Source organism: Mangifera indica, chromosome 14 (assembly GCF_011075055.1).
Source record: "Mangifera indica cultivar Alphonso chromosome 14, CATAS_Mindica_2.1, whole genome shotgun sequence".
Taxonomy (NCBI): domain Eukaryota; kingdom Viridiplantae; phylum Streptophyta; class Magnoliopsida; order Sapindales; family Anacardiaceae; genus Mangifera; species Mangifera indica.
The window spans coordinates 12444596-12467700 of NC_058150.1; the positions used below are offsets into that span (position 1 = coordinate 12444596).

Sequence of the window (23105 nt, forward strand, 5' to 3'; positions counted from 1 at the left end):
CAGAAGTCAGCATATGGGTAAAATTTTTGGTTTTTTAAACTTCACAGCACTAATACCTTTGGGGGGGGGGGGGGGCGCGTTGCGTGCTGGTGTTGCCTCAGCTGGATGTAAGACTTTTTGATTGCGGAGGACACTTTGTCTTCGGCTACCTCCAGAAAAGGAATTTTCTGAAATGGGTTTTCTTTTTCATTTTGAAATATCTATTTTACCCTCTTCTTCTCCATTGTCTCTGTGTCCACATCCGAGTAACATTTATCATTTCAACATAACAGGCTAGTTTTCTTACTTTTGTGGCTAAAAATGTTGGAATCGGATTCTTCTACCGCTCTCCTATCCCGCACTGATTTGATCAGGAATCAGTCTAGTTATTTGCACAACTACAAGACCAACTTTGAGAATCTCAAGGCACAAGTTGAGAAACTTACCCTTGTCAAACAGCGTGTGCTGCATAAGATTGAGGTTGCTAGAAGAAATGGAGAAGAGATTGATAACGACGTTCTAGAGTGGTTGGATCATGTCGATGAGCTCATCGAAGAGGCAGTTATGATTTTTAGAGATGAACGGAAAGGAAAGAAGAGATGTTTCGGGGGGTTATGTCCTAATTTGGGAACCCGCCATCAGCTTAGCAAGAAAGCAGCTAACGAAGTTAAGGCTATGGTTTTACTCCTGTCTCAAGGAGAAAAATTCCGTGAAATCTCCTCCCGTACCATTCCAGAGGACATTTCCAGCTTGGTTACTTCAAGCCAAAATCCCTTTATTTCTTTGCGGAACTACAAGAGATACTATGAGAAACTTGCTACTGAAGTTGAGAAGCTGATGGATGACAGGGAGCGTGTGCAGCGTTTGATGGAGGTTTCTAGAAGAAACGGAGAATCGATTTATGAAGATGTTTCGAAGTGGATGATGAGTGTTGGAGAGCTTGTTGATGATACAAGAAGCACTTTTGAAGCCTTTGAACAGAAAGAAAATGGCCGATGTTTCATCGGGTTGTATCCTGATCTGAAAGCCCGTTACAATCTCGGCAACAAAGCAGTGAGGCAACTGAAGGCTGTTGCTGAACTCCGGGGAGAAGTGTTCGATAGAGTTTCTTACACTATCATTCCACCCAACGTATGGCCTACTTCTACCAAAGTGTATGAGAATTTTGGATCAAGAATGTCCACTTTGCAGGGTCTGTACAGCACATTACAGGATCTTAATATCAACATAGTTGGTGTGTATGGAATGGGTGGCATTGGCAAGACTGTGTTGGTGAAGCAATTAGCAGCTCGAGCCGAGGCAGAGAAGCTCTTTGATGTAGTGATTTTTGCAGAGGTCACCCCATATCAAGACATAAGAAAGATTCAAGGAGACATCGCTGATCATCTAGGTTTGGTGTTCCGTCAGGAGGATGAAGTGGGAAGAGCAATTAGGCTATTTGATGGATTGAAGGAAAAGAAAAACGTCCTTGTAATATTAGATAATATCTGGACAAGTCTTGAATTGAGGAGAGTTGGAATCCCTGTTGGAGATGATCACAAGGGATGTAAAGTGTTGCTAACATCAAGAGATCGTGATGTATTAAGCCAGATAGGTTGTCAACATAATTTTGCTGTTGGTGTTTTAGATGAAAGAGAAACTTTTGGTCTATTTACGAAAATAGCAGGCGATTCTGCTAAAGACCAGGAGTTGCAGCCCTTAGCAATCGACATAGCCAAGGCATCTGGAGGCTTGCCTCTTGCCGTTTCTTCAATTGCAACTGCACTGAGAGGCAAGGACATAGCTACATGGCGCTATGCATTGCGAAGTTTGGGACGGCCGTTATTGAATAACTTCAGTGGGATACTTGCGGGAGTTTACTCAAGTATAGAGTTGAGTTATAATCTTTTGAAAGGTGAGGAACTCAAGTCAACTTTTTTGCTTTGTAGTCTAATGAAGTATTCTGGTGATACTTCCGTCATGGGGTTGTTAAAATATGGAATGGGTTTGGGTTTATTTAAGGAAATTTCTAGTGTGGAAGAAGCACGAAATAGAGCATATACATTGATTCATGAACTCAAATGCTGTTGTTTGTTACTAGATGGTCATTCCAATGAATGGTTTTCTATTCATGATATTGTTCTTCTTGTTGCCTTAACAATTGCATTTAGAGATCAACATGCATTTACACTGAGAAATGGGGGGCCATAGATTGGCTAGATAAAGGTGCACTTAGAAAATGCAAGGCAATCTTCATATGGGACAGTAATATTACAGAGCTTCCTGAAGGTTTGGAATGTCCACAACTCAGTTTTTTCTATCTTCTTGGACAAAATTCAATTATGAAAATTCCAGACAGTTTTTTCAGTGGAATGACACAACTCACTGTTCTAAACTTGACTAAAATGCACTTATCACCATTACCTTTCTCACTTTGTATCTTAGTAAACCTTCGGACGTTGTGTTTGGATCAGTGCATACTGGGAAATATATCTGGTATTGGAGACTTGAAGAACCTAGAAATCCTCAGCTTATCACATTCTGATATTAAGTTTTTACCTAAAGATATAGGTCAATTGACTCAGCTGAGGATGTTAGATATGAGTGGTTGTTCCAAACTAGAAGTTATTTCACCAAATGCTATATCAAGTTTATCTCACTTAGAAGAATTGTATATGAGTAATAGCTTTCTTCGATGGGAAGTTGAAGGGCTTAGTATGGAAGGAAGAAATGCTAGCCTTAATGAGTTGAAGCATTTGGCTGAATTGACATCTTTAGAAATATGTGTTAAAGATGCCAATATTCTACCAAGAGATCTTGTTTCTAAGTTGAGAAGATATAGGATATTCATAGGTGATGTGTGGGACTGGTTCAGTGAGTATGGGACTTTAAGAACATTGAAACTCAAGGCCAATACTAGCATTTTTCCTAAGTGTTGGATTACCAGGCAATTGAATGGAATTGAAGAATTATATTTAGATGAATTGCTGGATGTTGACAATGTTCTTTATCAAATAGATGGTGAGGGTTTTTCGCAATTGAAGCATCTCCATATTCAGAATAATTCCTCCTTGCAATGTATTGTTGACCCAACGGATCGTGAACCTGGTCATGCTTTTCCCAAATTGGAGTCAATGTTTCTTCACAATTTGATGAACTTGGAGATGATGTTTAAAGGTCGATTCACTAAAAAGTCGTTTTGCAATTTAAAAATCATAAAGGTGGAAAAGTGTGATAAGTTAAAAAATGTCTTTTCATTTTCTATTGCCAGAGGGCTTCCACGACTTCAAACACTGGAATTTAATGAATGCAATAATATGGAACATCTATTTTTTCCTGAAACAGTTGCAGATATTTATGTTGATGACTGTGAAGAAGACATTGAAATCAATGAAGTGGTGAATAAGATTGATTTTGGTCAGATACGCTCCTTGACTTTGAAATCACTTCCAAAACTCAGAAGCTCTTGCTTGAAAGTGACGTCGAGTTATGAAGATGTTTTGGAGGATTTTGGTTGAATCAAACCTGCCACTTTTCAGTGAAACGGTAAGTTAATCTGAAGCTTTTTTCCTTTTTTCATTTTTATTCAATTTTCTTTTACTCCATTTATTAACAAATATAGGAAATATAAATTGCTTAGGGAAAAACAACAGAAATGTAAGCTTTAGGGATGCCACATGTTTCATGATACAAAAATTTTACATTTTAGATTTATACGTAATTACTGAAACAAACAACTTTCTGCAGGTTTTGTTTCCCATTTTGCAGGTACTGGAACTGGCTGAAATTAATATTCAGAAGATTTGGCACAATCAACTTCCATCAAAGTCTTCTTCCATTCAAAATTTAACACATTTAATCTTGCGAGGGTGTGGTAAATTAAACCATATTTTTTCATCTTCTATATTACAAAGCTTTGTGAAACTTCAACACCTCGAAATATGCCATTGTGAAATTCTGGAAGAGGTCATCTTCGTGGAAGAGCTCAGTGAAGAAGTAAGCGAGGGAATAATCTTCCCTTGTTTAGAGCGCCTGGTGATAAAAGATCTTGAAAAACTAACAAGTTTTTGCTCAGAAATTCTCATTGAATTTCCATCCATGAAACACTTGGAGATAGAGAAATGCCCCCAGTTCAAGTCATTCATCTTGATGAACATAAACACAAACTCAGAGGAGATTCAACCTTTCTTCAATAAAAAGGTACTAGATATTAAATTGTCCTCAATTTGTCATTGTACTGGTCTTATGATCTTCTAGATATTAATTTATCTGCATGGAAGTTTTTTCAATTACTTGTGTAGATATTAAATAATTTACTTTCTCTTTGGTGCAAACCCTATAGGTTGCGTTACCTAGCTTAGAAGAAATCATAATGTCTGGCATGGATAACTTGAAGGTGATATGGAACCACCAACACCTTAGGCATCCTTTTCAAAGACTAAAACTAATTGAAATCAAGAACTGTGATAAGCTATTGTCTATTTTTCCTTTAGATATGTTTGAAAGGTTCTGGCAGTTAGAAACACTAACTGTTACTGCTTGTGGTTCGTTAGTAGATATATTTGATCTCCCAAGGTTAAATGTTCAAGCTCAGTTAAAAGAATTGTATATCCATGATCTACCAAAAGTGAAGCATATATGGAAAATGGAGTCCCAAGTAAAGCTTTCATTTCCAAAGCTCTGCTTGGTGAAAATTATTGGATGTCAGGGTCTAGAAAATCTATTTCCAGCCTCCATTGCCAGGAGCCTTTTTGAACTTGAAGAGCTTGAGTTGGTTAATTGTGGAATGAAGGAGATTTTTTCAAAAGAGGAAAGCAGAGAATCAACTATTAGGTTTGTCTTTCCATGGATAACATTTCTTAAATTCTCAATGCTGCCACAACTTAGATGTTTCTATCCTGGAACACACACTTCAGAATGGATGACATTAAAAAAGTTAGAAGTGCGTGATTGTGACAATGTGGAAATATTCACTTCAAAATTTCTCAGCAACAGACTTGATGTACCAGCAAAACAACCCCTCTTCTTTGTTGAAAAGGTAATAGCCCCTTTACTATTTGTCCTTTAAATCAGTAAATTGATGTAAGATGGGAACCTCTATCTCTGTCAAAAGAATGATTTTCTTTTAATTGCCAGATTAAGTGATGTAAAATACTATATCAACTTCAATCAGTCGGTATGTTTCACATTTTTTTTTGAAGGCTTTTTAAAAGATGAGTTGATTGCTGCAGCTTGAAATCATGTTAATAGTTGGGGTTGACAGGATTAACTTCAACGTCCTCTTGTTTATCTGTTACCAGGTCTTCCCAAATTTGGAGGAACTGAAACTTGGTGGAAAAGTCATTGCAATGATATGGCAAGGGGCATTTCAAGAACACCTGTTTCGCAGAGTTGAAATTCTTCTCGTTGTTAAAGATGAGTCAGATGTTTTTCCATTTCATGCCTTTCAAAGATTTCACAATTTGGAAAAGCTCATCCTAAGTCATGGTTCATACAAAGAGATATTCTCACATGAGGAGGTAGACGAACAAGACGGACATGCCAGTATATTGACACAGATTAAAGAAATAAAGTTGTTTGAACTTTCTAAACTAAAGTACATGTGGAAACAAGAGTCAAAACTTAGCACATTACTTCAGAATCTTGTCTTTCTTGAGGTATGGTGGTGCCATAATTTGAATTATTTAGTGCCATCCTTGACATGTTTCCACAATCTAACAGTTTTGGAAATATGGTTTTGCAAAAAATTGAAGAACTTAGTGGCACTTTCAACAGCCAAAACCCTGGTGCAACTCAAAGAATGAAGATTTGTGGATGTTAAATGATGGTAGAAGTAGTAGCAAATGAGGGATATGCAATAGAAGAAGTTGAGATTAACTTTTGGCAAATTGAGGAGCTTAACACTTTTTGGTTTAGAAAGTCTTAGAAGCTTCTGTTCTGGGAATTGTACTTTCATATTCCCATTATTAGAAGAAGTATTCATAATAGAATGTTCCAATATGACTTTTTTCTCGAACGGAGTTTTGAGCGCACCAAATCTACAAGCAGTACAACAGAGTTGGGCAGCAGATCTATGGCGTTGGGACGGTGATCTTAATACAACCATATGACAGTTGCATAAGAAAATGGTTTGTATTGATTTCCTGAGCTAACTCAGTTTTTTTCATTTATTTTTGAACTTTAGAGCAACTTTGACAATATCTAGCTTATTTTTCCATCTGTTATTCGTGGTTTCACCTTGAATTGCTATGGTTACAGAATGTCAAAACTTGTAAAGATTAAGTTCATCTTACATGTAGTTTGCAAAGCATTATGATTCGTGTCTCTTTTGAAATTATAGGGTTCAAATTCCTTGACAAATAATTTTTCTGGACACGCTATAATTCATCCTTATCTAAGAGATTGTTCAATATTCATAGTCTAAGTCTTCCTTTATACAATCGTTAATATTTTCTTGGAAGTTGTTGGCCTGGTGCTATATTTTTGCTGGACGACAAGGCTTCAGACTTAATATAAATGAATTGGGCTAAAATTATCAATTTTTATGCAGAGTTTAAGAAATGGAGTAATATTATTAATTTCTAGGATTTATGTGGTAAAATTATCCTTGATTTTGGGTTAGTGTTTAGAGCAACATCTTGGTTGCAGACTAATATATTTTTTCCAAATTTTTAATGTTATATATAAATAAAGGGTACAAATGCAAAATCCTTTAACATTAGTATAAAAGAGACATGTTAAAAGACTTGACTACAAGTAAATATTTTACTGAAAGGTTTTACTTAGTGCTCAAAGACTTCTATCATTTTTACCTGGAGGAATTTTGGAGAAATTAATGCATAGAGCAAGCAGTTGATTGGTTGACCCTTGGATGTGTCTGCAATATAAATGATGCCAGATGATATTTTATATATGCAAAATTACCCTCTTTAACACATTTTCGCGAATGAGTATTGGTGTTATAATATCTTTTGTTATACTTATTTGAGGATGAGTAATACTATATGCGTTAATAATAAACATAAACATGGATACAAATACAATCGTATCATTATGTGATTGATTGTTATTTAATCTCTAATTTAAAATCACTCAATCACATAATTATATATCAGCATTTGTGTTTGTATTTATATTATTGTTAATGCAGGGGTTTTTTTTTTTCAAGAAAATTGTGGTCATCCAATTCTTTCTCAAGCTAAGCTGGATTTGTTTATCTAAGATCATAAAAAGGTGATCTAATGTCTAGAGAGGTGTTGAATGGAGTTTCCAACGTTACCTCTCTAATGTTTAAGCCAAAGTAGGAGTGTTAAGACTTAGAAATAAGTCTTGAATCAAAATATGCGTATGGTTGTTGCATAAAGTATCAAACATAGTAGTGTTTGTCTGTATATTTATAATTATATATAACTGTGAATTCAGTTTTAATGAATAGTTTGTATATATTATACTCAGATTATGCTAAAAGATTATTCATCATATAGGTTATTGGTATGAAATGTAGGGATGTGTAAAGTTCGGTTGAAACCATGCAAAAAATATAGTTTGTTTTGATCTAAAAAATAGTTCAGTTTGAGTTGGAAAAATTGAAAAAACATTTTACAGTTTAGTTTGCAATTTTGATGTGCATTCAATCTAGACTAAACTGTAATATTTTTTAAGTTGTTTTAATCAAAATGAGGTCATTTAGCATCCTTTAATTGACAATGTAGATGGATTTGCTGTATTGATTTTGACTCTTTGATCCCTAATCTCAGCTCTTACACTCTCAGACTCTGACTCTCCGAAACTTTTGCTATCTTTCCATTTGATGCTGAGATCTAGCAACGACAACGACGAGTACTCTGATTGCATCAAAAATGACGTCGAGGCCGACTTCAGTCCTGTCAAAGTATCCTGTTTTTCAATTTGTTGTTTTACAATTAGTTTTGTAGCGACTACAAATGTTTAGGGCTTTTATGCCTTTAATCTTCAATCTTCAGTTAATTTAACGTTGTAATCTGCAGTTGACAATGCTGACTGCATCAAAGCGCTAAAGTCGACGCTGCTTTTTCCCTTAAGAAAGTTATCGGTGAAGGGGGCAGGTAAGCTTAATTATGATCGTAGTTGAATTTCTTCTAATTTATTTGCTACAAGGGTCGTTCATACGAATTTATTATCAGGTTAATATTTCCTTATTTGTTCCTGTATAGAAAAATATATAGTATACTATTCCATCTGTAGCTTTCTCTCAGTTGTATGCTGCATCTTGAAATTAAGTTTTGACACATTCTGCTAGCTTTCTCCAACTTTTATTAGAATTCTGTTACGGCCCAAGTATATGTGAAGAAAAAGAAAGAAGGAGGGAAGGCAAGAAGAAAGGAACGTGCAGAGGAGGACACTGGAAAGCAAATCATGATGGCAGAGGGCTGTAATTTTAATGCAGATGGCAGCATTCCAGAAGCAGATATGGTAGCAGACAAGCAGCAAAAGTTTTGGGACCTGTTGGAAAAGAAAGAAATTGTGAAGATACTGGAAGCTGAGCTGGCGTGCAGGGATTGGAAAAGCAGTTGTGAGGAAGTTAGAAATAGGATTCTGGAGAAGGAAATGAGGGAGGATCTTGAAAAAGAAGGGATAGAAAGGAAGTGGGGGAAAGCTCCAGCCTCTCAAAAGCTGGATGTCACTGATTTGTCTTGAATCCTTTGAGTCATTGTATTCAGCATGGGATGAGGGTTTTTGCTTGTTGCCGAGCGAGCTTTAGTTGTGTTGTGGTTGCATTTCTCTTGTTGCTAGTTACCGTTTGAGAGTTTCATTTTATCTTGTTTTGGTGAGGAGATTATTAGGTTGAATTCAAAGAGAGTGCTCTGTGAGTTTGTAACCCTAGACCAGGGGAAGAGAACACTGATTGCTTCTGTTTCTTAATGAATTTGTTATAATCGGAATATCAGTTTGCATTTTGTTTCCTTTTACATTCATTTACTATTACATTGAAAGCAAACATATAACAATCCACAAGTAAGTCCCGCTTCTTTGGACATCTCGGAACGCTCATTTCACTGAGGCTGAAGTCGGCCAACGCTGCCCGCGAAACCTCCAGGTTCCTATCACGTGGTATCAGAGCATGACCAAAATAGAGAACCGCATAGAAGGGTTAGAGAAGGAAGTAACAGAGGTTCATGAGAGGGTGACAAGGATTGGTGATCATCTGGAAAGGTTGGACAAGGAGGTAAGGGAGAAGGCAAATGACATGCAGATGAGACTAGAAGGGATGGAGAGCGGTACGGAGGTCATTAAGGGGTACCTCCGGGACCTTAAAGAGGTCATGATCGGTCAGGAAGGAGTTGATAAGGGCAAAGCGCCGATGGACCCAGGGCCCTCCACTGCACCAGTTGTGGACCAGAGCAACTCGGCGCCAAACGGGAGAGAGCCGACTCCCAACATGCACCCACCTACTGGGACTACCCCCGTCCGACGGCCACATGGTGAAGGGAATGTTGTGGGAGAGGAAACATTCGAAATCAGACAGAAAGGAGACGACGACCAGGGGGGAGGGCGACGTGACGTTCAGTTCCGACGCTTGGACCTACTATTGTTTGCTAGTGAACAAGCCTTGGAGTGGTTAGAAAAGGTTGAACGCTACTTTGACGTGAACCGAGTAGCGGAGGGTGATAGGCTAACAGTCGTGGGGGTCTGTATAGAGGGAACGACATTTCACTGGTTCAGATGGAGAAGGAGGTGCCAACCGTTTGTGGGGTGGGAGGACTTCCGAAATGCCACCCTTCAGAGGTTTAGAACAGACGACGAACGAACTGCTCAGGAGGAGTTGTTTGCCATTCGTTTGACGAAATCAGTCCACGAGTACCGATGTCGATTCGAGCTACTGTCCACAGAGGTGAAGGAGCTGTCGGAAGGTACTTTGATGGTGATATTCATGAACGGACTTTCGGAAGAACTCAGGGAGGAGGTGCGCTTGTTTCGTTCGACCACCTTAGAGGAGACGATGGAGAAAGCACAGGAGATAGAGAGAAAAAACGCACTGATTGAAAACAGAGAGGGAGGCCGACCCAAAATATATTACCCGAGGACCCAAATGGGCTCGGAAGAACTCATGGAGGAGGTGCGCTTGTTTCGTTCGACCACCTTAGAGGAGACGATGGAGAAAGCACATGAGATAGAGAGAAAAAACGCACTGATTGAAAACAGAGAGGGAGGCCGACCCAAAATATATTACCCGAGGACCCAGATGGGCCCAACCCGACATTCAACCCCCTCAAATGCAGGCCAACCCCCATTACCCAATGGCCCATCCCAGCTTTCATTCTACAGGCCCAACGCTTAACCAAATGCAAACCTAAATATTCAACCCAATCGCCCAACACCCGGCCCAGTACCAACTCTTGCGCCTGGCCCAACCCGTCTCCCCTTAAATCTACGCCCATTTGGTCAAGGCAGGTCGAAAAACGCATTTTCATACACGAACGTGACCTTAGCGACGAGACCCCCAAATACATCAGTCGCGTCTTCCTCTAACCAACGAAGAGATGACACTTTCCGAAGGTTGTCTGATGAAGAATACTGATCCAAGATCGAGAAGGGTTTGTGTTTCAGGTGCGACGAGAAGTACACCTTAGGGCATCGATGCCGGCACCGACAACTATGGATAATGATAGCATATGAGCTAGACACCGCCATGGACGAGGAAGAAGAGATGGAAGAAGATGATACCGAAGCAAGAAAGATAGAGGCCAACCTAAACTCAAGCTCGGTGGAAGGAATAGATTCTCCGAAGACAATGAAGTTTATTGGAGCTGTCGGAGAAAAGTGGTGCTTATACTTTTGGATAGCGTGGTGACGTACAATTTCATCTCAAATCGACTGGTAGTGGAAATACAAATCCCCGTCCAACCAACTACATTTGCAGTTGTGTTGAGGGACAATAGGAAAGTTAAGGGAGTTGGGAAATGCAGGGGAGTTGAGTTGATTATGCAGGGAGTGAGAAAAATTCAAGACTTTCTTCTTTTCAAATTGGGTGGAGTAAACGTGATATTAGGAATTGAATGGCTGAGTCGGCTCGGCGAAGTGAAGACCAACTAGGGAAAGCAGACAATACGGTTTGATTGGGACGGACGGAGAGTGGAATTGAAGGGGAATGTGTCATTAACTAGATTGGAATCGTCGGTAGAAACATTGCTGAAATTGATAGCGCAAGGGAGTGAAGGTTTCTCCCTAAAAACGAGCGACGAAAGGAAAATTTCGGAGGTTGAAGGAGAAGACATACCAGCGGAGATGATGCCATTATTGAGGGAGTTTGATGAAATATTTGCGGAACCATACGGACTACCAGCGAAGCGAGAAAGAGATCATGTCATTCAATTGGTGGAGGGGGCTTAACCCCCAAACTTGAGGCCTTACCGCTACCCACATTTCTAGAAGACTGAAGTGGAAAGAATAGTCAAAGAGATGCTTGCAGCGGGGATAATCCGATCAAGTGTGAGCCCGTATTCAAGTCCGATGTTGCCAGTGAGGAAGAAAGATGGGAGCTGGAGATTTTGCGTCGATTATCGGGCCTTAAACCGTGTAACGGTACTTGACAAGTTTCCAATTTCGACGATAGATGAACTCCTCGATGAACTTGCGGGGGCTGAAATTTTTAGTAAATTGGATTTACGCTTTGGATATCATCAAATAAGGATCAGAGATACCGATATGGAGAAGATAGCCTTTCGGACACATGACGGACACTACGAATTTCTCGTTATGCCATTTGGATTGTCGAACGCTCCTGCCACCTTTTAGAGCTTGATGAACTATATCTTCCGCCCTTTCTTGAGAAAGTTCGTATTGGTGTTCTTGACGACATCTTGATCTACAGTAGGGGGCTTGGTGATCACTTACGACACTTGCGAATGGTGTTGGAACTACTAAGAAGCCACTGCTTAGTGGTCAACAAGAATAAGTGCCAGTTTGGCAAAGAGAAGATGGGTTATTTGGGGCACGTGGTGTCGAGAAATGGAGTAGAAGCCGACCCGCAAAAGATAGAAGATATGCAGAATTGGCCTATACGCGGGATTTACATGATTTGAGAGGATTTTTGGAGCTCATAGGTTATTATCGAAGGTTTGTGTGTGGGTACGGGAAGATTGCGAAACCCTTGATTGATTTGTTGAAAAAAAATGCTTTCAAGTGGAGTAAAGAGACGTTTGCTGCATTTGAAGCCCTTAAGGAAACAATGGTCACTGTCCCCGTTCTCGCGCTACCCGACTTCACGAAAATATTTATAGTATAAACTGATGCTTCGGGCTCGGGACTACATGTTGTCCTCATGCAAGCCGGGAGACCCATTACCTATTTAAATAAAGCTTTATCACTGCGAAATTGGGAAAAATCAGTTTACGAAAAAGAGTTGATGGCCATCGTTTTAGCTCTGCAGAAATGGAGACATTATCTGCTTAGACGCCATTTTCAGGTGAGAACCGATCAGCACAACCTCAAGTTTTTAACCGAGCAAAAAGTCGTAAGCCACGAGCAACAAAAATAGCTGGTGAAGATGTTGGGATTCGATTTTGACATTATGTACAGATCGAGGTGTGAGAACAAGGCTGCCGACGCCTTGTCCAGAAAGCCACTGCAAGAAGGGGAATTGAAAGCCATTACTGTAGCTACTCCAGCTAACGCAGAGGAGATACAGGAAGAAGTAATGAAGGATGAGAAATTGAGGGGAATCATACAAGATTTGACAAGAGAGACAGCCGCACATGTTGGCTATGAGCTGAGGAGAGGAATTTGATGTACAGAGGACGCATGGTGTTACCTAAAAATTCCAGGTTGGTTCGACTGTTCATGAATGAATTTCACTCTACACCCTTCGGCGGCCATTCTGGTTTCTTTTGCACTTACAAAAAAATCTCAACAATTTTTTTTTGGGAGGGGATGAAGGGCGATGTTAAGAGGTTTGTGGCAAAGTGTGAAGTATGTCAGCGGGCCAAATACGAAGCGACGTCTCCGACGGGGCTCTTGCAGCCTCTCCCTGTTCCTTTAAAAATCTGGGAAGATTTGTCAATGGATTTTGTTGTGGGGTTGTCGAAAGCTAAGGGGTATGATACGATCTTGGTAGTGGTGGATCGTTTGACTAAATACGGGCATTTCCTCGTTGTTCATCATCCCTACACGGCCAAAGACATTGCTGGAATTTTTATTAAAGAAGTTGTGAAACTTCATGGCTTTTTGCGGACCATTATTTAGGATAGAGACTGCGTCTTCATGAGTACATTTTGGTCGGAGCATTTTTGAGCATCCGAAACAGCTCTCAAATTCAGCTTGGCCTACCACCCTCAGACCGACGAGTAAACGGAGGTCGTGAATCGGAGTTTGGAAACGTATCTCAGGAGTTTTTGCTTTGAACAGCAGCGTACCTGGCCTAGCTGGCTACCTTGGGCGGAATATTGGTTTAACACTATATTTAATTCTTTAGCGGGGATGACATCGTTTAAGGCAGTGTATGGGCGTGATTCGCCGCCACTCTTGAAGTTTGTGGAAGAACCCTCCAAAGTCGAGGAAGTTGATGCCATGATACAACAGCGAAATGAAATTTTGGATAGGCTGAAATCCAATCTTCACAGGGCCCAACAGAGAATGAAAATGTTAGTTGATCAAAACAGGCGTGAGGTGGAGCTGGCAGTGGGCGATCAGGCGTATTTGAAGCTGCAACCCTGTCGACTTCGGTCTTTAGCATCGCGGCCTAACGAGAAGCTGAGTCCGCGCTATTACGGACCTTTTGAGGTAGAGGAGAAAATTGGACAGGTTGCATACAGACTCAAGCTTCCAGAGACAGCTAGAATTCATCCAGTCTTCCATATTTCTCAACTGAAGAAAAGAATAGGCCCTTCAATAACCAGTATACCCCTTCTGAACTACTTGAATGAGGCAGCTGAACTGGAAGCACAGCCTGAGGAGGTCTTGAATTTTCGTTATTTGCAGTAGAGAGATCTGGAGTTGCTCATTAAATGGGACGGTTTACATGATCACGAGTGTTCCTGGGAACTATATAAAAATTTAATTAATGTTTTTCCTCATTTGCACCTTGAGGACAAGGTGCCTCTCGATGGGAGGGGCAATGTTAGGGCCCGAGTATATGTGAAGAAAAAGAAAGGAGGGAAGGCAAGAAGAAAGGAACGTGCAGAGGAGGACACTGGAAAGCAAATCATGATGGCAGAGGGCGGTAATTTTAATGCAGATGGCAGCATTCCAGAAGCAGATATGGTAGCAGACAAGCAGCAAAAGTTTTGGGACCTGCTGGAAAAGAAAGAAATTGTGAAGATACTGGAAGCTGAGCTGGCATGCAGGGATTGGAAAAGCAGTTGTGAGGAAGTTAGAAATAGGAGCCTGGAGAAGGAAATGAAGGAGGATCTTGAAAAAGAAGGGATAGAAAGGAAGTGGGGGAGAGCTCTAGCCTCTCAAAAGCTGGATGTCACTGATTTGTCTTGAATCCTTTGAGTCATTGTATTCAGTATGGGATGAGGGTTTTTGCTTGTTGCCGAGTGAGCTTTAGTTGTGTTGTGGTTGCATTTCTCTTGTTGCTAGTTACCGTTAAAGAGTTTCATTTTATCTTGTTTTGGTGAGGAGATTATTAGGCCGAATTCATAGAGAGTGCTTTGTGAGTTTGTAACCCCAGACCACGGGAAGAGAACACTGATTGCTTCTGTTTCTTAATGAATTTGTTATAATCGGAATATCAGTTTGCATTCTGTTTCCTTTTACATTCATTTACTGTTACATTGGAAGCAAACATACAACAATCCACAAGTAAGTCCCGCTTCTCTGGACATCTCGGAACGCTCATTTCACTAAGGCTGAAGTCAGCCAATGCTACCCGCGAAACCTCCAGGTTCCTATCAAATTCTTAGCAATATCATTTAGCATTTTTAGAAAATTACTCTGGAAAATTTAAAGTAAAGCCACCTAAAATGTTTTTGCAAGCTTCCTGTCCTTGAAATAATGCAATTCTTAGATTCAATAGGATTTAGTTTTTCAATGTTTTCCCACATGTCACATCTTTATTTTTGAACGCGCTCTGTAAATTCGGTTATGTGCTCTTCCTTTTGATAGATGCATAATATAGTTGTGTGGATACACATTGAACTTTATGACCTATGCCACTTCCTTTTTTTGATTACGACCCTTCTAAGATGAGACTTGAGAGACATTGCCTTGGCAGATAAAAAAATATTCCATCTTTTATTACTCGCATAGTTTGATTCTGGAACCACCCAACTTGTGACTATTTTATTCTTATTAAATTCTGGAACAAAATGCCTCTGCTCTAAGACAAAAATACAAATACTAAAATTGACTAACTCTATTATTTCTCATTCTCGCGACTCTGCTTGTTTGATTATGTCGTCTCTCTTGCTCGCAGTTAGGGTTTCACCATCGCTCTCTCTTCACCTCATAGCCACGATCTTGGTCAGTTCACACACCTCCCCTCTTGTTTGACTGGATTGGTTATTATTTATTTTTATTTAGTATTTATTAATTCGGTAAATTGAGACTTAAAGCTTATGGTTTTGAAGTTAATGTTAGTGAAGAAATTTGTTATTGTGCTTTGAATTTTTTTATCAAATGTTGAATTTGTTGTTATCGGTTCACTGAAGCTCATTTCATTTGTGTTGTATCGTTTATGTGAATGTGATGAATTGGGTTAGTTTATTTTGTTTTGTGGTTTTTGTTTGATTATCTTATAAGGAAAATTACTAAAAGGTTTGTTTTTTATGTGACTTCAGTTGGCAGTGCAGGGAATTTTTTGATATGTTGTCTTATAAGTAAGAAATGTGAGGTTCATTTTAGTTTTCTTGGTGAAGTTCTTGTTTCTGATTTTTTTTTTTTTTTCTATTTTACTGCTCTGTTCTTTGTATTGTTTACCTTGCTATCTTGTTCTTCTGTTCTCATGATTTTGAAAAAAATAAATTTATGATCCCAGGTAATTTACAATCTTTTTTTCTTGCTCTTGGCGACTTTAATCCTGTGTCTCTTAATGTTTTTTTCTCTGTTATTCATGCCTGTCTCTTCTCTCTATGGAATTGTTGGAAAGAAATTGTTCAGTTGCTTGGAACCTATGTTGGATGAAATGCCTGCTTGAAAATGCTAGGACAAATAAGATTTGGTCGTGGATGATGACACATGATGCACAAAGTCAAAATGTCTTCTTTATATCAAAAGCCTATCTACTGTCAAGATGTGCTGCACAAAGCTATGCATTGATTGATTTTTATTAACTATATATTTTTTCCTTTCCATGCGCTTGAGTAAAAAGCTTTGATTATGTATACTAAATAACTCGTCTCCTGAAAAGGGATTGTGTACGGTCTTAAATTTCAATCTGAGTGGAACTGTAGTGGTTCATTCTTGTATTGCCTGAGGAGAGTTGCAAATAACGTTCCTTTGGGTATATCTGTCATGATTTAATTGCTTGATGATTTCTTACAACTTAAATTAGAGGCATTATAATGTTTTATACTTTATAATAAGTCTTCTATTTTTGTGTTGCATCTGTTTATGCAGCCAAGGATGCATCAGACAGAGCATTGGTCCAACACAAGGGATGCTTTAAAGTTGCTTCGGTAGATCTGAGTCCCAAGGTATATTTGCACTAGCCGGCTATAATCTAACTTTGACCAATGTTCCCTTTAGTTAAGATTCAAATGATCCATTAGTGTCGTTCTGCTTCCTTAAGATACTCAAGGTCTTAACATGTACCAAATTAATTATACCATAAGTTATGCTTGTTATTTTGTAGTCATTAAAATGATGAGGGTGTGTAGGTTGTCTATTCAGCCACTTCGGTTGGTTCTTAGCGTCAACTTTTTATTCTACTGAAGTTGAATCTCTTAGGAACCTACATAATGGTAAAAGAATAATAAAAAAAGTTTAAAAAAGTGAAGCTATTAATGGTTAATTTTACTGTATTATCTATCACATTGCAATGCAGTCCACGGAAATGAGAACTGATGACATACCATTTCGTAAAGTTTTTTGTTCCGTATCATTTCATTTGGCTTGATAAAATTATCCTATTTGTTAGATGCACTGTCTTACCTGTCTCAGAGATTATTTATTTTTTTCTCTTCTTTGATTTGCTGCACACTTAATTTTTTTTGGGTGCACATGATATATGAATGAGCTTGTATTTATTGATTATTGTGACTGACTTAAGAAATAACCTGCATTGAAGTTAGCAGTTTATCTTTTAGGCAATGGCTTTATAACCTTTGCCATTATTTTCTTTCACTCAGGGACCTATATACAGCTTCTTTAAGCCAGTTAGTGGAGGTTCAATGATTCCAACAACTGTTATGAAAAGTAATATTGTTGGAATGAATAAAAGATTTTTATAAAAAACTGCTCTTTATATTATGGTTCGCAAGTTGATCAAGTATTATGATCTTGCAGATGCTGATAGCAGAGCTAGAGCCTAGAAATGGATTTGATGCATTTCACTTTGTTAACAAGCAAGGGGATTTGGGTTTTTTTTTCAATAAAAGCTTTTTTTGGGTCATTGCAGTATTGTAAGTTCCTGAATTGGCCATGACTTTTTGTTGGATTCAGGAAGTGGCCTTGCAACAATAGCTACAAGTAATGGGAAAACAAGCAAGGGGATTTGGGTTTTTTTTTCAATAAAAGCTTTTTTTGGGTCATTGCAGTATTGTAAGTTCCTGAATTGGCCATGACTTTTTGTTGGATTCAGGAAGTGGCCTTGCAACAATAGCTACAAGTAATGGGAAAATATACGTATGGTTGTTGCGTGAAGTATCAAACATGGTAGTGTTTGTATGCATATTTATCATTATATATAACTGTGAATTCAATTTTAATGAATAGTTTGTATATATATTACTCAGATTATGCAAATAGATTAGATTATTCATCACATAGATTATTGGCGTGAAATTTAGAGGGTGTAAAATTTGCCTGAAACCGTGCAAAAAGTATGGTTGTTTTTGTTCTAAAGAACGGTTAAATTTGAATTGAAATAATTGAAAAAACAATTTACATGTTGGTTTAAGGTTTTGATGTGCATTCAAACTGGATTAAACGGTAAATCATTGTCTTTTAATTTTCTTTAATCAAAATGATGTTGTTTAGCATTCTTTAATTGGCATGAATAACAATGTAGATGGATATTCTGTATTCGACTTTGACTCTTCAACCCTCTACTGTTTCTGTTTGATGCTGAGATCTATCAATAAAGGCAACATGGACTCTGATTGCATCGAAGACGACGTCGAAGCAGACTTCAATCCTGTCAAGGTATCCTGTTTTTCAATTTGTTGTTTTACAATTAGTTTTGTTGCAACCTAAATAGCACGGAAATGGAAACGTGGAAATGGCAAATCATTGAAATAAAAACGTTGAAACGTTTTTATTAAGAAATATGAGAAATGAAAACGTGAGAAATCGTATAAATATAAAAAATATAAATATTTTATTATAAATACAAAAATTTTATTAAAAAATATAACTTTTAAAAATATACGAATATTTTTATATAATATAAGAACAATTTACTTTTATTTAGTGTGCAAACTTTTTATCTTTTAAATAATTTAAAAGTGTGTTAAAGGAATGTTTAATGAAACTAAGCTTTTACTGTTGTAAGTCTGTAACTATGAACTAGTTGGATTTATATAAACTAAACTCTCTATGTAAAATATACACCAATTTGAATCGAATTAGCTTGGTTTTGAGTGGTGGAGGAGTTGATCAAGTCAGAGCCTTCATCTGTAAACATGGTTGATACTAAAGGCAATTCACCATTGCATTTGTTGGAGGAGTTATTGGCTTCCCATGCATCTTTGTATTGATAATTTTCTGCCACCCATGAATGAATTGTATGGCAACAGAAATCCAGGGAATTTTCTTCTAATATCTAAGATTTTAGAATTCTGAAATGATTGGGCTGTCTGTTTAGCATAAGAAGATAATGAAATATTTTGCAGGCTTCTCAAGAGCAATTGCGGATTCTTGCAAGGTAAATCCACAACTTTGTCAAATTCTATAGCCTACGATGACTGTAGAAATAAAAATTACATTTTATAAGGCCAACTGAAATAATTGTTTTGTTTTGTTTGAAATTTTATTAATTTTTCAGATTGATTTAAAAAAATTTTTCAAATTGAACTGTATAGGTCAAAAGACTTATTCTTACCCAAAATTTAATATATTGACAAAATTTTATTTGTTAATTTTAAAAAATTTAAATACTCATATGTTATTCAATTCAGTTAGTGTGTTTTATTAGTTTAAAAATAATATTATATATACATATTTTTAATACATAAATATACTATTGTATGATTAGATATCATTTTATTATTAATTTAAAATTATTCAAAAATATAATGATATATTTATATGTATATATTTTTGTATATAAAAAGTATACACAAACAATTTTATTGTCAATTTAATTGGATATTACTAATTCAATTTTTAGTATAATAAAAAAAATATTTTCATAAATTAATATAATTTAAATTGACAATTTATATGAACACCAACACTAAGGTCTCCAGAATCTTCCCTGGTTGTGACATGGATATGAATTTAGAATTAGAATTAGATGTGCACTCTTTGGTTCCTCAAGTTGAAAACGTCGTAGTTTGGGTTTGTGTTATTTCCGATAACGATTCTTCCTCTTTCACCTCCGAAAAGTCTCGACCTCCTGTCTCCAATCTTGTCCATTTGGTTTTTGGTGGGATCATCAAACCTCTGCAAGCCCTTGGCCAAATTTTTAGCCCCAAAAGAACTCCCCAGTTTCATCATAACAATCCTCTCAACAACAGCATCACCAACACAAACACCACCACCCTCCGCCTCTAGTTCTGAGTCTATCTTATCAGTTGGAAACCACGCCAACCACCACGATGATGATGGAGATATCGTTCAAGCCGAAATCACACACCACTCTCCCACTCAAGTTTTGAAGAATTTTAATGAGATTCGTTATCTCCGAATTGAGTTATCTAGCAGAGAAATCGGGATCGAAGATGGTGCGTTATTAAAATGGAGAGCTTGGTAGCCGAAATCTCATCATGTGAATGAAGTACAGGTATTTTTTTAATATCGCTTAAAATAAACTTTTAAATCGTCATTGAATATAATAATAACAAAAACTTATATTATAATAATAATAATATATACATTAAAAGGGGGAATTTTAATTAATATATAATTTTTTTTAACTTACGTCTCTAATAATAATATATATTAAAAATTAGATATTATATATATATATATTTATATATATATATATATTAATTAGGGTATTTGAATTTTTTAAAGTTGGAGGAAAAAATTCAGTCCATAAACTAAACTTTAGTAGGACTAAATCTTATGGCTATTCATAAATTTACATATCAGTTTTGGGTTGAATTCATATGATTAGAATAATAGTAGTAAATTTAGATTCTACTTTTGATCGTATTCTATCATACAGTATTTTAGAACATAAGAAGAGAAAACATGAAATGATTAAATTTCAACCCAGAGGACAATATATTAAATAGACCTTAATAATTATCTAACTCCAAAGCTCAAAGACTATATGGCCGTTTGGTTATATAATTTTAAAAATTATTATAGTAATCTATCTTTTATTATTTATATTATTTTATTAGATTTGTTAATCATAAAAAATTATAATAATATTCTATTATTAATGATAGTATAATAAAGAACATAGGTGATAATTTACTTTATGTATTAAAATATTATCAAAATAATTTTAATTTTATTATAATTATATTATTATTTGTTAATTTTTAAGATAAAAATAAATTTATTTTTAATTAATATAACAAATAATATAAAATATTTAAAAATAATTATATTCAAGAACATTTAAATAAAAAAACTTTATAGTATTTTTTATATTATATTTAACCAAATACAATAATTATTTATACCATCAATTTATATTAAATTTTATCAAACATAGTAATCATTTATACCTAATAATTTTCTCAGTAATTTATATTTAAGATAATATCTCTATTTTGATAATAAAACATTACTCAAATCAAACATCTTCTAATAATTAAATGTCATTCTCTTACATATATTATATTGTTTTATGGAAAATTAAAATAAATGCCCTTTTTATTGGGGCAATAAAAAATTTACCCTAAATTTTGGGGTTAAAGAAAAATACCCTTAAATTAAACTATTTAAACAAAAATACCCCAAATATCCCCTTAAATACCAAAACTGCCCTTCTAATTTAAATTACTATTTTATTTAAGGGTAATAACTAAATTTACCCCTAATATTGGGGTTTAAACAAAAATACCCCTAATCTAAAGCATTTAAACAAAAATGCCCCAAAATAATACCAAAACTACTCTTCCTCTATTTCTATATAAACCACTTATCTTCCTTCATTTTTAACATATCTGAGAGAGATTTTTGAAGAGAGAAAATAAGTTCGCATTCAAGATTTCGGACATGAAGAGAAAAGTTCGTCATTTCGAGGTATTTATCCATGTCATTAGTTCAATCGTTATTATTTTATTAATAATACAATTATATGTGATATTTTATATAATAAATTATAGTTGTGTGTAATATGTAAAATAATAAAAATTAGATAGGTTATGTTTTAAATATTATAGTAGTATAGGATAACATGATATTACTTCAATTGTTATAATTTTATTAATAATGTAATTATATGTGATATTTTATATAATAAATTATAGTTATGTGTAATAAGTAAGATAATAAAAATTAGTAGGCTATGTTTAATAATATTATTATATCAAATTGAATTATGAAATAGGTATAATTGTGTAATAGACATCTATAAATAGTATTTTCAGTCGTATTATTTATATTGAATATATATTTTATTTGGGCAATATACAAATTTACCCCCAAATTTTGGGATTTAAGCAAAAATACTCTTATATTAAAGTATTTAAATGAAAATGCCCCAAATATCCCCTTAAATACCAAAACTACCCTTTTAAATTAAATTATTATTTTTTAAAGGGTAATACCAAAACATGATATATTTAAATAGTCACAATCTATAATTGAATTATGAAATAGGTATAATTATGCAATAAACATCTATAAATAGTATTTTCAGTTGTATTATTTATGTTGATTATATATTTTATTGTAGGATTAATCTAAATGACTGGATATGCTTCAATTAGATATGGGGGAAATTGGATAGAAAAAGGTGACAATGTTATAAAATATGTTGGAGGTAATAGGAAATTGATTAAAATTCCAGAACACACATCATTTGAAGAATTAATCGAAATAATGAGTGACAAGTGTAATATAGATCGACGGATATTTAACATTCACTTAAGCATGAAACCGAGGCATCTCGACGATGGTGTTCCAGTAGAAATTTTGAATGATGAAGATGTTGAGGTTCTTAACGGTCTATCTAACCTCTTCAAAGAATGTATTCCAGTTTTTGTTATAACTACAATTACTGATGGTAATTATAAGGCTCAACAAGCAGATGAAGATTTTCAAGGTGGTGAGTCGAGCAGTTATCAAGAAAATCAAACTATTGGTGTAGAAGAGATTCAAAATATCGAGATCAATCCAAAACAAGAATTCTTAGAGGAAGATTTTGCATATATAAATGAAGTTAATGTTGATGTATTGTATCACGCAGAAGAATTCCTTAATAGGGGCGAAGCAACTTTTCCAGAGTGGAGTGAATTTAATAGAAAGGTTGTACATGATATTTCAATCGAAGAACCAGAGGTTGAAAAGAAGGCCTATGTTAATAACGATATTAGAGGTACAAGTTATTTTCCAAAAACAAATCCTGTTGGTGGGAATGTTCTTACCGATGCATTTCATTGGTTACCACCTTTTCCTCATTAACCATCTACATCTAGGAACTCTAAAGCATCAACTGATACTGATTTTCCAAAAGTTCGTACATTATTTCCTAGTAAACAACATGTCATTGATGCGATAAATCAAGATGCACTTCGTAGGGGATATCAATTTTTCGTGGACAAATCTGACACACTTAAATGGGTGATTAAATGTCGGAACGAAGAATGTAAATGGTGTGCACGGGCAGTTAGGGTAGGACAAAGTGATAGCTTTGAATTACGTCGTATAGATAGTTGTCATAC

General features: G+C 36.0%; 2 protein-coding genes across 8 annotated transcripts; both read left to right on the plus strand.

Annotated features, from left to right (window-relative positions):
* Positions 1–300: 300 nt before the first annotated feature.
* On the plus strand, positions 301–2169 carry LOC123195670 (disease resistance protein At4g27190-like). Its single transcript, XM_044609487.1, has one exon. The coding sequence runs from the start codon at positions 301–303 to the stop codon at positions 2167–2169; it is 1869 nt and encodes a 622-aa protein (XP_044465422.1).
* Positions 2170–3366: 1197 nt separating this feature from the next.
* Positions 3367–17586, plus strand: LOC123196636. Of its 7 annotated transcripts, none has more exons than XM_044610689.1 (9): positions 3367–3504; positions 3706–4158; positions 4301–4996; positions 5259–6086; positions 7716–7849; positions 7965–8042; positions 15353–15399; positions 16495–16571; positions 17383–17586. In XM_044610689.1, the coding sequence occupies exons 1-4, from the start codon at positions 3448–3450 to the stop codon at positions 5760–5762; spliced, it is 1710 nt and encodes a 569-aa protein (XP_044466624.1). In that variant the 5' UTR covers positions 3367–3447; the 3' UTR covers positions 5763–6086; positions 7716–7849; positions 7965–8042; positions 15353–15399; positions 16495–16571; positions 17383–17586. The 7 variants fall into 7 exon arrangements, 6 of the variants coding, with proteins under 6 accessions (XP_044466624.1, XP_044466626.1, XP_044466625.1 ...); XM_044610691.1 differs by lacking the exon at positions 15353–15399 and adding an exon at positions 17226–17292; XM_044610690.1 differs by lacking the exon at positions 15353–15399.
* The last annotated feature ends 5519 nt before the right edge of the window (positions 17587–23105 follow it).